This window comes from Meleagris gallopavo, chromosome 5 (genome assembly GCF_000146605.3).
Source record: "Meleagris gallopavo isolate NT-WF06-2002-E0010 breed Aviagen turkey brand Nicholas breeding stock chromosome 5, Turkey_5.1, whole genome shotgun sequence".
Taxonomy (NCBI): Eukaryota; Metazoa; Chordata; class Aves; order Galliformes; family Phasianidae; genus Meleagris; species Meleagris gallopavo.
In genome coordinates, this window is record NC_015015.2 from 24,995,542 (window position 1) to 25,009,554 (window position 14,013).

The 14,013-nt window shown below is 35.2% G+C and overlaps 1 protein-coding gene across 4 annotated transcripts in view; it reads right to left on the reverse strand.

Moving 5' to 3' along the window:
* Window positions 1–13,462, reverse strand: part of TTBK2 (tau tubulin kinase 2) — a 68,354-nt gene extending 54,892 nt beyond the window's left edge. For all 4 annotated transcript variants that reach the window (XM_003206478.4, XM_031553547.1, XM_031553546.1 and 1 more), the window contains exons 1-3: window positions 13,346–13,462; window positions 4,238–4,397; window positions 1,240–1,387 (exon numbers count right to left, since the gene is read on the reverse strand). In XM_003206478.4, coding sequence (XP_003206526.1) covers window positions 1,240–1,387; window positions 4,238–4,306 — 217 coding nt within the window. In that variant the 5' untranslated portion in view covers window positions 4,307–4,397; window positions 13,346–13,462. The remainder of the gene's footprint in view (window positions 1–1,239; window positions 1,388–4,237; window positions 4,398–13,345) is intronic.
* Between the last annotated feature and the right edge of the window lie 551 nt (window positions 13,463–14,013).

Genomic DNA, 14,013 nt, shown 5'->3' on the forward strand with positions numbered 1-14,013 from the left:
AAAAAAAGAACCTTTGTAACCATTGAACTCAAACTTCACTGTACTTAAATTGAAAGTAGAAGGTTCTAATACAGTATTTTGAATTAAAATTCAAGTTGTTCAATTAGTATTAAAGTTACATCTTTAGACTAATGCTAATGTTCAAAGAAAACTAATACAGACTCCCTGAATCTTCTTACTCAGCTGTGTATTAATAGATGTTTTTGTGAAGTCCTTTAAAAAGATATGAACATAGGAACAGTTTGTTAACACTATCACATGTGACATACTTGCCCTCTTAAATCTATAGAGGCTGTCAATTTCTGTAGCAATGTGACCTTTACAGCTGATTAGGCAGCACCATATGTCATGCAGATTTTGTTTTATTCGAACTCGGAGTTCAGAAAAAATCTAGCTGCTGACAGAGACCAATAGATTAGTCACAGTCTTCCAGATTCAGAATAAATTGTTTATAGAAAAAAGTCACTTTTAAAACACTCCTTTTATTCAAATATTGTGAAAAGCAGTGAAGAGATACCTCTGCACACTTATCTGTGTTACTAGCTTCAGACCTCAGAGTATTAAACAGTACATTGAAAGTGAGTATCCAAAGCCGCAATTCTGAATAGTCAAGGAACTGAACCCTAAAAGTATTCTAGATCCTAATAATTACTTTTTCTATGAGTTACAGGATTTAAAATTTGTGGGTTTGGGGGTTGTTTTTGTTTGGTTTTTGTTTGTTTGTTTGTTTTTGTTTTCACCGTTGATGTTGTTTGTTCTGTTTCCTTTTTGCTGTTGTTATTTTTTTAATTATGCTTTCCAATTTCCAAGCTTAGAAAACTCTTTGCAAGTACTGACAAGAGAAAAAGAAATCGAAGTATTCTTATCACTGGTGCTACATGAAGGACCGGCAATTCAATGCTAAATCGGTTTTTTTGTTTCCTCTTTTTAACCGTCTCCTTTTTTTGTACAAAAAAAAAAAAAAACTAGAGCAAAAGAAGATAAAGAGAGCAAACAGATCCAGAATAAAGTACAGCTGAACACAGATTCTGAAAGCAATTTAATTTTTCATCTTTTTTTCTCACTTCATTCTGTTTCAAAGAAAAGGTTCATTGTAGCAAAACCTCCAGAGGCTGAATAATTAAAAACTCAGAGAACATGGAGAGTACTTACTCAAACTATGACTATGTTGTGATTCTCATTATTTTTTAACAGATAGACTGACATGCTACTTCCTGTATATCTGGGGTATAGTCCTACCTTGCAATTTCTTCAACACAGCTACTTCCATTTTCAGCACTTGCTTTGGCTGCTGAGCTGACTCAACCTTCAGTGCCACATTCTCCCGAGTAAGCAAGTCCAACGCATCGTAAATTTCTCCAAATCCTCCACCTCCTATTTTCCTTAGCTACATTAAAAAAAAACAAATACAAAAACAGATTAGAAAAGGAGGAGAAGAAAGGAAACAAAGCAGCAATACTTCTTCAAACTGTCTTCCAAACTGCAAACACTGTTATAATAGATTTTAGGGTTAATATAATTGTACTCTTTACAAAGTAAAGAGCTATTGAAAATCTACAAATATATGGTTAACTGCATAAAATTTGGAAGAGAATTCTAGGCAAACAATTTAATACAATACCTATCTGCACTAAACTTCCTTAATTTCACACAACATAAGAATACAACTCGCAGCACAAATCTGGCCAAAGTCAGCATGCTGAATATATGCTTTCCTCAAATAGCCATATGCTACCCACAGACCTTCAAAAAACAAACGTACAGTGACATTTTAAAATAAGCTATCTTCCCCCCAGAAATATAAGCACTGAATACTAAAGGTACAAAACTTCTTGGGAGTTAGTACAAAAAGACAGAATTTTCTATTCTGCGCTATGACTTACACATGACTAAAAATGGCTAAGATTATCTTTGAATATGGATATTAAATGTTACTTATTTACTCATAGTTCACTAACACCATTCTTATTATCAGACATATTAAAGGAACAGGCACCAGTACAAAAATTCATCTGTTTGAGGAGGAGGTAAAAAGAATGCTTCTGGCATACACTACATTCAGAGAAAATATTGTTAGTTGTGTTTTCACTCTGCTCATAGGAGACAAGGACCTGTCCCTTCCAGTATCAAAATGTCAATGCTATTTCATTGAATGTTCTCATATTGTGAACTCTCCTGTAGCTACCATTCTTCAACTGATACAGGAGAAAAGGAGACAAAACAAACTTACCCTAAGGAACATGCTTACTTTTAATTTTTTTAATATATTTTATCTTGGAATGAATGACATGATTTTCTAAACATCATTTGAAAATGTAGATTTGCTAAGGTTATATGACTACGGCATATTAAATACTACTTAGCAATTTTCACTTCTAGTCTCTCACTGTCACCTTTAAAAACATGCACTGTGTAGACAGCACATTACATTAAGACTTCATAACTAACCCATCTACCTATCTGCTCAGGCTCAAACAGCTAAACATAGATGTCTATTTGACTGTAGCTTTCAGCATAAGCACTAAGTTAAGTACAGTGGGGACAGTGAAAATGCACATTAGAACGGTGAAAAAGGATAGAGAGACACAGTCACCTTTGTCACTTTTACACACTTAGAGCAGTTAATAACGTAATTTCAATTTATCAGCTTTGAGACATGGTCAGATTGGGCAAGACTGCCTCTAAAAAGCTTTTTTTCTAGTTGTGGGCCAAAATAAAGAAACAAGCAACCATATTAATAAACAGATCAATTTCTGTCCTCAGATGAAGTACACCAGAATCACTAACATGCATCCAATAATCATGGCACACAATAATTCCAGGCACAAATGAACTTCTCTTTGATGACAGAAAAATCATTTTTCACCTCCTTTTCACTAGTTCACACATGAAATTCAGCAATGAGCTAACACTTTCCTTGGTCTTCTTTTTGTTGCCAATGTTCCTATAGAAGTCTTTCAGTTGCTTTTCATATATCTCCCAAGTTTCAACTGCAGGCTGAGCTCTGGTTTTCTTACATTCCATTTTCCTCTCAGGCAGCCCAGCGCCTTTTCCACCTTCTGTTCAAAAACATCTTGCTTTTGAGTTAAGACAGAAGTTTTCGCTCATACTGGTATCCTGCTACATCTACTCAATGTCTTCTACCTTGTTTGAGGAGGAGGTAAAAAGAATGCTTCTACCTTGACAAGGACGGTGTTGCACTTTTTCACACCTACATCACAGTCTTCCACTCTGAGTTTCACACATTCCATCTTTGCATTCAGCATCTCTTGTCTCATTCTCTCCATCCTCTTCTCCACTGCTCTCTTCCTACACTTGAAGCCTTAAGTACATCTTTTCCAACTTTTTTTTTCTTTGGGCTTTTTGTTATACTGCACATCAAATTATCGTCTTAAACCCACCTATAAACAACTATAATTACATTCAAATTTCTCCAGCTCCAAAGGCAAAGAAAAGAGACTAGAAAAGCATTGATACAAGGAGCCAGCACTAACTGAAACTGGTAGAGAGAGTCAATCTGAGAAGTACACTTTTCTAAGATCTTTCCTATGTTTACTTCCCAAACTAGAATTATCATGAAGAATATCTACATAAAATAAAATTTGAGCATAGGTTTAAAAAATGGTCATGTTCAAAAACTCCAGATGTGATTTTATTATTACAAAAACCAAAATCCTGAGCAGCAAAAATTCTCAGTTCTACACTGGCCGCAAATCTAATGTAATTTCCAGAATGTGCACACATACATATATATATATATATTTTTTTTTATTATTATTATTATTATTTTTAAACTGGTTGCAATAGAATATTCTCATGCAATCAAACTGCAGGGTTGTCAATCTTCAAGGGGAAAGAGAAAGCCGGATATCAGAGAACTCCACAAGGAACAATCAGAGAGAGCACTAATAGGGGTCAGTGATCCTTCATACAAAATCTTGAAGTCCACTGCCTTATACCGCCTCATGTTCCTACTCAAGGAAATCTTGCTATTACTTCAAGAATCCCAGCAAAAAAATACTTATTTTATGCTAGATTATGAAATATGTTTAAATACACATATTGAGCAGGATAGAATTGCTGAAATTTGCATGATACTCTTTTTTCGCTGGCAGCCTTGAAATAGGATGCTTGATTGATTACCAAAATGGTTGACATAATCACTAGCTAATTGGATTAAATATCCTAACAGGAGTATTTTTAAAAATGAAAAAGAATTGCAGGAAGTCATACTTACCACCTTCCATCTTTCTTTGACCAAGATTCCCACAGTGAGGATGTCAGGCTGCTCCCCACCTCCACTCATTGCAACCTCCTGATGTGATGGAGCTGCTATGCCAAGTTTGTGTCAGTAAAAACCATCCAGATCCCAGAAGTGGCTTCCATTTAACCACTGGCTGCAGAATAAGAGCAGAACATAAGGTAACACTAGCAAGAAATACAGAAAGTTACGTTTCTCACATAGCATGTTAACTAGCATTTTTGTATCCCAAAGTGACTCGTGCTAGAATTACAGCCAAGCAACTTCCAATAGAGAAAGAAATCCAAGTATACTGTTCTTTGTATGTATTTTAAATCTGTTAATAAGAATATGTAGGCAGTTTCAAACTGCTGTAAATTATAAACACTTTTTCTTTTATTTTAATAACAATAACTTTTAATCAACTAAATAATTAACACTTCGGTAGATAATCAATTAAGTAATAGTAATATATAATAACAACTTAGAAAAAGATATTAGCCTAAAAATTACACAATTAAAAATAAATACTTACATTGGAATTGCAATTTATTTTTAATTTATTGTAATTCCTACGAACTATTTCATGTTTTACAATGTAGTTCACATACTTAGTATTACTATGCCTTTAAGTACAGTTTCACTGGTTTATATCAAGGTACAAACAACTAAAGAAAATAAAGACACATAAAAACAAAAAACACAAAGACCTGAAACAACTTGTGTTGAGCATTTCAGTTTAATTCTTTAATTTCCTGTCTTTTGGTAATCAACTCTAAAGCAAACTTTATACAGCAATTTATATACTATATTTTGAAGGGAAGGGAAGGAAGATTAATCCATGTACAATGGCTCTCATCAGCACCTACTCCAACCACTTAAAAGCTTACTACAGTTCTTTGCTACCAGCTTCTCCAGAATTGTGCTTGTTACACTGATACAATGATAGAAGCTCTCTTATTCAGTAAGACTCTTCAAAAGTGTATTTGATACAGTTTTATTTCAATCACTTCCAAAACAGCATAAGCTAAAACTGAAAAATCATCTCACCCCAGAATCAGCACCCAAATGGTATACACTGCCACAACCACTCTGATGTAAATTCACAGGATCTCTTTTCATATGCAGAAATGCTCAGTTTAATACCATGCCTAAATTACATCTAAAAAACACAAGAAATAAAACTAACAAAACCCTATTGCTTAATGAATTGAAGACAGAGGTTTAACACAACAGTGATTATATTTGGTTGTGTTTTTGTTCTATATTTATACTCTTCCATACTCATTTTTCCTAATTCATTTATACCTTTTTCACTTCAATTGTAAATTCTTACATTTGAGCCCAACAAAACAGAAACCTCTGGAGGAAAATTAATATGAATTAGTTGAAGATTTAAATTTATACCTAATTAGAGTGGATTAGATACCTGTGAAAGCACACTTATTAAGAATACACAGCTTGAATCAGTTTAATTCAAACAAATGAAGCGAAACCAAATTAAGATTGTATATTCTGAGTCAAAGTGTCCACCCTGGAATTTAATCAAGCTGAACTAAACCAATTTCCATTCTACTGGTGTTGGTAAATTCTCCCCGTAAATAAGGTTAAAATTATACAGCAAGTTGTAGTAATTTAAATTAACACTCTTAGCATTACTGAACTGCTGACCATAATTACTGGCCTTTTTGGTTGGAGTTATCATAACACAGACAAGAACTAAGCAAGCTAAAGAGAAAATTAAACAGCAGTAACAAGTTGATAAGGATCTATTAAACACTTCTAAAATTACATGTTTACAGCATGCTCCATGATTTTTCCATTTGTTCCAGTCTTTGTTTACCCTTCCACCCCCTTCCAATTATGTGGTGTTTTTCACTAAGTACTGTGTTTACTCCTACATCTTTCTTTATTTTCCTACTTCTTTTATTCCCCTGGCACATGTTTTGTTTATTTATTAAAAAATAAAAATAAAAAAAAAAAGACAGTGCAGAAAGTATTCATCTGCTTGGAATGAGATCAAAAATTGACAAGTTTGAATTTTGCTAAAGCTTTCTCACAAGAGAAATTAATCATCTGTAGAAATAGTAAATACTTTGTTAAATACATGACAACAATGGTTTTAGAGTTTTGTACTGGTATTCCTATCAGCCTTGATCTAGAATCCAATTAAATACCTTTTTAATATACATTTCAAATCACAACTTATAGTCACATCTCTGATAATATTTCTGAGATCTCTCAATTTCCAAAGTCTTGAGCACACTAGGAGAGCATCAATAACTAGCCCAGAATGCAGTGTTACCACACAGATGTACACCAACAGAAACATACCACATTTTTAAGAATTACCTTAGAAGTACCATAATGCTGTAGATAACATCTGCCTGGACAGGATAAAAATCTTCACTTATGCACAATTCCTCAATCTTACTCATAAAGAACCAGAACATCCCGAGTTGGAAGGGATCCACGAGGATCACTGAGCCCAGCTCCCGGCTCCACAAAGCAGCACCCAAAATCCAACTTCTGTGTCTGAGAGTGCCGTGCAAACATTCCTTGAATACCGGCACTTGGGGCTGTGATCAATGCCCTGGGGAGCTAGAGAAGAAACTTTTCCTAATACCCAATCCACTCCATGCTGTTCCCTTGGGTCCTGTCACCTTCACCAGAGAGCAGAGATCAGTCCTGCCCATGCACTCCCCTCATGAGGAGCTCTAGGCCACCATTAGGCCTCCACTCAGCCTTTTCTTCTCTATTCCAATATATTGACTCCTTGTTAAATCTCTTGCCATCCTATATCATTACAAAGCAAGAAAATTTATTCTATGTTATCACTGACTAGTATTTAAAACACCAAAAACTGAGGATATGTTAAAGAATCGTGGACAGGAGGCAATTCTCTCCTGACCCCTGATGCTAATTAGCACCCCCAAGGTGCTAATCACCTCCTGAAGCTTAAAAACCTAGCACTACTTTGTTGCACATAAAATAGCCAAGCACTGTTTCACCTAAGAAAGACAAATGTTACAAACATGTTGCAGTTAATTTGTACAACTTTGTGTTCCCCAAATGTAGGAGTTTTTATGTACGTAGATTTCAAGGCCACAAGAGTTTAAAATTAGTCAGAACCTCTACCTGTTCAGGCAGCTCTTCACCCTCTGCAGTGTATGTGCACACATACTTGGTCATCAGAAGCTGCAAGTTCCCTGCTCTCCTCTATAAAGCATTCTGTCAAGTCCCTTCCCTCACAGTGAGCAGACGGTTTTCTTTCAAGGTTTAACCCGTCTAATTTTAGTTTCTTACCACAGGACTTTGTCACACTTTTGGAAACTGAATTCCAGTCCTGCTAATTTTACCTCATTTAAGCATCTAAACACAGAGATCAAATCATTTTTAGCCTCCTCTAAATTAAGCCTTCCTTCCTATCCCATGGGTCTTCTCTGTGGTCCTCCTTTAAGAAGCCTCTCCTTGCTCCAGATTCTTCCTGTGGTATGGGCAGTAACTCCCAGTTAGACACTCACACTGAATTACACTCAATTATACCGATGCTTAAGATGAATTTTTGAAAAGATGAATTTTGTTTGTTTATGCTAACAGTCTTTCTTCCCTAATTTAAGTCCAAAGCTGATTTACATTTCTGCAAAATCACAGCTGTATCAGATGCTTACATGCCTACACTGCTGAGAGAACAAGGTTCCTTTAAAGTTCTTATTCACACTCTGATATAGACTGATTTTCACTGCTCTGCTGTGTGCTCTTTTGACTTTAACAAATTTTCAGTTTCACTGAGTTAAGAATTATTAATGCATTGCACTATGTAAATACCTTGACAGAAAAAAACACACTCATGCAGTTCAGACTACAGCCCTCTTAAAATTCATATGGAAAGATATTTTTTGAGAGGACTACCTTTAAAGGACTTTTTTTGGAAGTGGTGTTCAAGACAAAACTGAAAAGTTTCTGAATTTTAGAGGACTCAAATTCAGATTGTTCAGACACATTCTAAATGCTACAGATGACTAAGAAGTGCATAAAAAACACTGATAGTACCATTTATATTACTGAAATACAGCCAGCTATTGCTTTCAGCAAAGCAGCTGAAGACTTTATAATGGTAGTAAACAGTATCAGAGCATTCCAGCACGTTCCATATTCTACTGAAGCAAATGAGTAGTTAATGACATACAGTTAAGGTGCAAGCTTTCCCTTACTCAATCGAGGGAGGAATCTTCTAACAATGCAGTTCTACAGGTGGCAGTAAGGCCATTTTCTGCAAAGTGAACTTTTCTTTATTGCTCTCCTAAACAACAACCTCTTTAATGGCAGCACATTTCATGAAATTATATATCCATCAGTTTCACTATCAGATCAGTTTATGTCAAGAGAGTAAACAAACAGGATAACAGAATTATCACAATTAAAGGCAATTAACCCTTTGGCAATTTATTTCCAGGTGATAGTTCATGGAATAATTAGGACAAAATATTAAGTACAGATTTTGTTCCACAACAAAAGCCTTCCTTTGTCTGGGAACTGACCACAGTATAATACAGTTAAAGGACAAGTGGTGCTTATAACCAAATTTAATATTGTACAAACAGCATTCAGTATTCAATACTCTTCTAGCCACTTAAACTGCTTATAACTACTTACCATCTACCCAAAAGAACTCTTTAATTTAATCCAACCAAGTACATTAAAACATTACACGCAGTTAGACAAAGCAAAACTTTCCCAAAAAACTGTCATATTTCTAAGAGCTGACTCTAATTCAGAATGGAAAGACTGTCATGTAATTTGTGTACATGTATGCTTGTGTATATTAGAATTTCTTTAGAGACGACCCTAAATGGAAGCCAATATCTGCTAATCAGCCTTTGCAGATGTTAAAATCTAAACATAAGGGTGAGAAAGTAGTCTGAATGTAGTCACAGGACAAAACAAGGACAGATTACTTCTGTTCCACAGAATGTATGTACAGACATATGTACATGTGTTTGTATATACATACAAACATATATGCATGTATATATCTTCTATGGCCACTTCTGTGGACTAATATCAGCATTTTGCTATTAAGAACTCCTGTTATTAGTTCTGTATGGCTGCCTTCCAAAGTTGCTTGCCACTTCTGTACTTTCTACCTTGGAGCAGAAGAAAACTTAAAGGAGCAAGGGAACATTCAGCAAGTCTGAATAAACAGAGAATCAATACAGGACATTTTCAAAGGTCTTAATTCTTAATTTATGGTAAAGTCCGTGTTCAAAATGCAAAATCTAAATGCTTTAAGTGTGTATCTGAAAAATATTCTACTCTTATAAACTAAGTATTTTCTAGATATCTTCATTCAAAGTTAGGGTCTTTAACATAACTGATAATCATTATCCAGCAGGTCAATGAGAAAACTAAAACTAAGACCTTAACCTAAATTTCCAACTGTACTGGTTATGAAGAAATTATTTCAAAAAAAGGACAAACCACAAAACTATACTTAACCAATGCTATTTTATGTTTTCCTATCTCAAGCTTCTGGGTACCAAAATTCTCATTACCATTTGCAGATTCCAGGTGTGAAAAGCTCCCAACTGTCTTGTGATCTGCTGCCAAATAGCCTAGATTTCCTTCTGGCAACTTCAGCACATTCAGCTATGTTGTTATTACAAAAGTGGCAATATTTTCTTCAGTTTGAAGACAAATTAAATATATACCATTTCATTTCAAGATAACAGCCTTATTTAAAAACAAGTATTTCAAGTTCCCACACTATTTTTCAGTACACAACAGAATCCAGCACAAAACATTATTATCTTTAACTAAACTAGCTGATACAGGCAGAGAAAAACGTGTACATTTTAGGCACACAAACCATTTTTAAGTCCAAAATAAGTGCAGTAACATCAAAATTAAGTTTTACTTGAAAGCAATTGCATCAAAATAAACTTCATTATGTTGCTTGATTAGACCAACAGAAATAAAAGGCACTTGAGACCTTACCATAAGAGAAAGGAAGTACTAGATATTTGTGTGACAGGGAAAGCCTATAGAGCTCTGTCTCCTCTAATGAATAAAGGATGCAATTTCCCACACACAGAAAAGCAGAAAGTTTTGGTCAGGTAGTCATTTATTTTTGCCACAGTATTTTTCAGCTGAATTTCCTAATTTGACTTGTCACAAAACTGCACAAAGACTTATGTCAGACCAAGAGAAAGAGTGGGAGATAGATGCTGGGGGTCAGGGAAGGGCTGGATTAAACTACAGCCTACAGCAGAGGGCCTTTAACACTGAAGAAGTGGGAACACAATCCTTTGGAGAAGTTAACTTTGTAACAAATGACACAATATTATCAATATTCTTGCAAATCAGAGTGAGTTCCAGACTATAAAAAAAAAAAGTGAATTATTAATTTCCACAAAATTCATTTGAAAACATTAAAAGCACCTTTTGTTAATAAAGCTGTACTCCTGTGTCTCAGATCCTCTATAAGTGTTACAGTACTTATAACAAAGTAAAATGGAATTAGAACAGTATTTTTTTCTATTACAAGAATTTATTTTAACTATCAAAAAGGCTTTCTTCAATGAAACCATTTCTTTGAACTCTTACATGATGTAAAAATATTTTTAAACACACAGTTAATTCTGCAATTACTTAAATGTACAGAATTATAATAATTACTTTTAAAACCCTCTTAAAAATGTTAGTGCCATAGAGTTAAGTGATAGAGCAATGTAGTTTTGAACACCAATAAAATGACTGCTTGAAATCAAGCACTTATTTTAAATAGCGAAGTAGTAATATATTATCAACCTATTTACAGTCTGAATTTGTCAGCAAAATAAAAATTCTTGCTTCCAGCATTCTGAAGTGTTGGAATAGTTGGTTAGCTTCTTGGGATCATTACCATCAATATCCCTAATTTACATACCAAGGAATTTCATAAATAGATCTGTTCAGATACTCCAAAGTATTGCCCTTTCCACTAGCAACAACCTACCTCTATTATTTGCTAATTCAACTTCCTCATTTGGGAAACCCAACACTCAGTGCAGGCAAACAAAGCACAACTACAGAAGGCATACAGCACAATGGCCTGAAGAACTTCTACCAACTCCAGGCAGGAGATACGTAGCAATTTACAGAGGAAAAAAAAAAGCTCCTGATAAGGATTGTTCAAAGAAAGGTGCAAGGGGATATATACAACAAAAAGCCATTAATTTCTCAATATTTAATCCAATCAAGTAAAGGTTAGGGTATACCCTACATATAAATGGAAATGCTTCAATTTTTTGGAAAAAAAGAAAAACTTTGGTGAGATGATCACACAGGTGATAAATGAATAGCAAACAGCTGTCTGCACTGGCAAAGCTCTGAAGAACAAGCTCTGTCCAGCTGGCAAACCACAAGACTATGTCCAGAGTGCTGTGTCCAGTCTACAGCACAATGCATGATGTGATCACCAAGAAAAGCCAAGAATTCCCTCTGAGTCAGCTGAGAAAGCACACTGCAATATCATAGATGGTGAATAAGATCTGATAATTTGCTAAGAAGAACAGGAGAAAGAGGAATTTCTATCTTTTTATCTGTCACATCTAATTCCTTAGCATCCTTACTTTAAGGGTGCTTAATTCTGCATCTGCAGTTCTACTATGATAAAAAGAGAGTATTGGCTGCACACACATAGGAGTGTCATCTCTTTAAATATCTGAAGAGTGTAGCTCTCCTTTTAAAAAAATGCGGGAAATCAGATCAGTAACTGCTAAACCATGCAAAACTACTCCAAAAGAGCTTAGCTGTCAGGAAGATGGCATTGAGTGCACCCATGTAATGGAGGAGGTCTACCAAAATCTTAGGGCTTTGACCTGCTCAACGAAGGAATGCATTGCTGAAGGACATGCGAGGTTGGAAATGGTTTGGTGCTTGGCTATGCTGGAAGGAAGGTGGAACTAAGGTCACTGAAATATACGCACAATGACATACTGCCAGCAGAACAGCACAAGGTATCACTTTATCCTCAGTTTGAAGAGGCTTTGGAGACTCTCTATAGTGCCATGGAGTGCCTCATTCAAAGGCTAGTCCACAGAGATCAAATGGGCCCAAGGCACTATCTGCATCAGAAAGCAATGTCCAGAAAAACAAAGGAGATGAGTAGCTCAGCAATGACAGAATCATGAATCTGCTTGTGAAAACCATTCAGGCCAAGATCTTCCGAGGAAGTGTTAGAGTCAACAACATGACCTGGCCTGAAGAAGGATTTCATCATGTCTTCAAGCAATAATGACTGGTATGAAATGGGAGACAGGTATTAAGAAACTCAAGTGGAACTCTGGCAACAGTATTTACAAGTTGGGACAAATTAAAAATATATATATATGAATTTAGTTTGTAGTAGACACTTAACCTATAATTAATTTAGACAGTAGAAGAGTAGACAGCATGGACAGCTAATCATGAGAGCAGACAGATGAGTTAGATCAAAGTTCTATTCAACCCAATCTCCTGTCTGTGACTGCTGCCAACAGCATATGCAGAGGGAAGAAAAAAGGATGCAGAAACCATATTATCATACTTTTCCGACATACTTTCTGAGGATATAAAAAGCTGGCACAAAAAACTGCTTTTGAGCCAAAGATGATATTTAAGATTTTCCAGCTCTGAATTCATCATATATTTTCTGAACCCATGAAAGCTTTTAGCGTCCATAACATCACTACAAATAAACTACAATTTATTTCCATGCTGTGGAAAGAACTATTTGTTTTCAATTTATCTTCTGTTACTTACATTTGAGGCTCACTAACCTTTGAACTGGAAGGTAAAGTTTGCAATTGTTCCCTGTTCACTTTTTGGACCCATGCAGGGAATAGCTTGCTGTCATATTCCCTTCATGTCTCTCTTCATCTATTTATTCTTTTACCGATTCGTTTTTCCCCTTTCCGTGTACTTTTCCCTGATCTACCACAAACCATATGAGATGTTCTTAGGCACTGGACCGCTATTTTCAGAAAGTCTGCAAGATTGCAGAGAGGTTGGCCTATCACTGTGTACATTTCAAAACGATTTCCATCTATGCACTCCTTTACAATAATTTTCATCTATAATTACCTCAGAGTTACAGTGTCTTTCTGCAGTTCTTCCATGCCTGTCTACAGCTTTACTATTCTCAATGCCCTTTTATCATCACTGTCACTTCACTATTCGCACCTTTTCTAGATCATCTGTGAATACAAAGTACAGAACAGAGAGCTGTTATTTTTAGGCTGATGAGTCATCACTTATGAAGATCAATATTTACATTTTTAATTCAAGTTCCACTGAAAAATATATTATTGCACAAATTATTCATATATAGAAAACCTGACTCATGATCTTCTATCTGGATCACTAATAGCACTGCTTTCAAATTTTGGAATGGATTTCTTGGATATTTAAACACAATTTTTCTTCAAGAAGATCATTATTTAGCTTGTGACATAATTCATGGTCACATTCTTTAAAGACTGTCTGAACTTAACTCCCAGTTTAGCTTCATTTTGGTCTTGCAAACCAAGCAGTCTAATATAGACCAAGTAGGAAGCACAGAGCAGAGCATAAAATAGCAATTAAGACAGATCTGAAGGAAGTTTAAAAAAAAAAAATCCCACATAAATGAACAGTAGATTAGGAGAACTCCTAAACAACAAAAAAGTATGTAGTTTTAAAAAAATGGTAAGTTACTGAAGGTGCAAAAGAGCAACTGAGACAAAGCAAAATAGACTGAGAAATAAATAAAA